The sequence below is a fragment of the Penaeus chinensis genome, chromosome 29 (assembly GCF_019202785.1).
Source record: "Penaeus chinensis breed Huanghai No. 1 chromosome 29, ASM1920278v2, whole genome shotgun sequence".
Taxonomy (NCBI): domain Eukaryota; kingdom Metazoa; phylum Arthropoda; class Malacostraca; order Decapoda; family Penaeidae; genus Penaeus; species Penaeus chinensis.
Genome location: NC_061847.1, coordinates 17,834,264 through 17,836,763, shown reverse-complemented (window position 1 = coordinate 17,836,763; position 2,500 = coordinate 17,834,264). Strand labels below are relative to the sequence as shown.

General features: G+C 45.5%; 1 protein-coding gene across 4 annotated transcripts in view; it reads left to right on the top strand.

The window, feature by feature from the left end:
- LOC125040670 (endoplasmic reticulum membrane sensor NFE2L1-like) overlaps nt 1-2,500 on the top strand; it is a 77,892-nt gene that overhangs the window by 28,620 nt on the left and 46,772 nt on the right. For all 4 annotated transcript variants that reach the window (XM_047635348.1, XM_047635344.1, XM_047635347.1 and 1 more), the window contains exon 2: nt 766-1,553. In XM_047635348.1, the coding sequence (XP_047491304.1) occupies nt 1,071-1,553 (483 nt within the window). In that variant the 5' untranslated portion in view covers nt 766-1,070. The remainder of the gene's footprint in view (nt 1-765; nt 1,554-2,500) is intronic.

Sequence of the window (2,500 nt, the reverse complement as noted above, 5' to 3'; positions counted from 1 at the left end):
GAAGGAAGGAAGGAAGCAAGGAAGGAAGGAAGGAGGGAGGGAGGGAGAGATAGAGATTGAGATATAAAAGAGGGTAAATGTTAGAGAAGGAAGAGAGGAGAGAAAAGGGAAAAGATTTTGACACTTTTGTCTGTTGACGCAACGCAGGTGGTGCTCTCATGCCTGGCACTGAGTCACGAATGCATGTTGTCTCATCGCGCGAATCAGTATGCTCTCTCTCTCTCTCTCTCTCTCTCTCTCTCTCTCTCTCTCTCTCTCTCTCTCTCTCTCTCTCTCTCTCTCTCTCTCTCTCTCTCTCTCTCTCTCTATCTCTCTCTCTCTCTCTCTCTCTCTCTCTCTCTCTCTCTCTCTCTCTCTCTCTCTCTCTCTCTCTCTCTCTCTCTCTCTCTCTCTCTCTCTCTCTCTCTTCTTCTCTATCTCTCTCTTTCTCTCTCTCTCTCTCTCTCTCTCTCTCTCTCTCTCTCTCTCTCTCTCTCTCTCTCTCTCTCTCTCTCTCTCTCTCTCTCTCTCTCTCTCTCTCTCTCTCTCTCTCTCTCTCTCTCTTTCTCTATCTCTCTCTCTCCCTCCTTTCCCTCTCTCCCTCCTTTCCCTCCCTATCTGAACCTTAGTACTCTTGGCATACGGTGAACCTTGTGGCTAGAGTGTCCTTGTCACATGAAATCTTACATGGGTCTGTGATCTTCATATACTGAGTAGCGTGGACGCACAAGATGTTTGTTTTATGATTATTTTAGTGAAATTTTTTACCGTTTGCCCTGGATACAGGTTTAGATGAAAAAAGTGTTGAATAGACTAATGAAACTGGTGAATCAAGCAATGAGGAAAATATAAGAAGTGATCTCAATTGGAACTTTAGATAGACTTTTGTATATGTGATGCACCAAATGACTTTTGACACTTTCTAGTACTTGTTGTAATTTTCGTACTGATGCAATATTATTGATTAAGTAAAAATAAAAACACTAATATATGTTTATGGAATATATATACACCGGTTCTACGGAAGCGAGATAAAAATAGAAAAATAATTGAGTTCTTAGAGGAGGAAGGACCACTAGACAACCTCCACCATGTTGCTGTACGCTCGCAAGAAGCTGATTCGAGACGAGCGCGTGCTGCAACTGGTGCTCCTACTGAGTCTCCTTCGGGGGGATCCTGACAGCCTCCTATTCGGGCCCGGGGGTTCCGCCCCCTTGGCCGATCTTCCCCATGACCTCATCCTGGGTCCGTCCCTAGGTCACGCCCGATCGTCTCCACTTCTGGCGGGCGGGGACTTCCATCCGAAGAGTATGGACCGCATGCTGGCCGACTACCAGCGTTCGGTGTTAGACGACCTCAACGCGCTGGGCCGCTACACCGCGCCCTCGCACCACTCTCACGTCCATGCTTATCTACTGAACACCCACACGTCGCTGCCCTCGCCGCCCACCGCCGACACGCCGGACCATCACCACCAGGGGCCGGACTCCCCACCCACACAGCCCACTAACATCTTGCCCGACCCACCCCCGCCGGAGTCCAATCTCTCTCAGGACGATGACCTCACGCCAGAGGTTAGTGCCATCCACCTGGAAGAGTGCCTCACCCTCTGCCAGCCACACACGCCCGGAACTCCTGCATGACGCTCTACCCTAGCTGGTTCCTTTAGCTCATAGTTGATTATGCTTTAGAGGAAAAGATGCTATGTGTTAATTTTCAGGAAATGTATCCATATATATATTTGGGAAAAATGTTGATTGATACAAGGTATAACATTGTTTCCGTTTTTCCAGTGTCTTTTTTTAATACTTTAATTTGCATTGTAACTTGCACACTTAGAAAACTAAACCATACATTTAATTTCATAACTAAATTTATTTTTGCCATAGGTACTATAGTTATACCTAAAAGTATATACACAGTTTTCTTTGAAGTCGCAGGTTCCTCGTTTTCTTTAACGAACCCAGCTGATTTTGTGTACAATATGCTTCTTGCAGGGCCTCATGGTCCCCGCCCCCCTCCTCTCCCCGAATCCATGACGCAAGAACATTTGTGTCAGACCAACAAATTGAATCATCTTCCCCTTTTCTTTAGAAGGGCCCTTGCCAATTTTAACTTTTTAAATATATAGTGAACCATTGCACGGACGTGAGATTTATACTAACCAGAGTTGATAAAAATGAATAAAGACGCAGTTGAGGTCTGATCATGCCATTGGTAAAGGCTATGTCCAATAAACATATCCAAGGTCAGTTAAACAAGTGCGGTGTCGTGGGCAGACCTCTGTTGGAAACCCTCTCTCCTCTGAGGCTTTCCAACAATGCTCCCTTCCTGTGGACCGCCATTGGCGTACGGGATTCCCTCACTATCAATCGAAACTTTCCTCCTTTTCGGAATAAAACGGCCGGCGCGGTTGTCTCGTGCCTCGCGGTTGTTGTAGTTATTATTGTTATTACTGTTATTATTACTATTTTTATTGTTATTGTTATTATTAGTGTTATTGTTTTTATCTTTGTGTTAT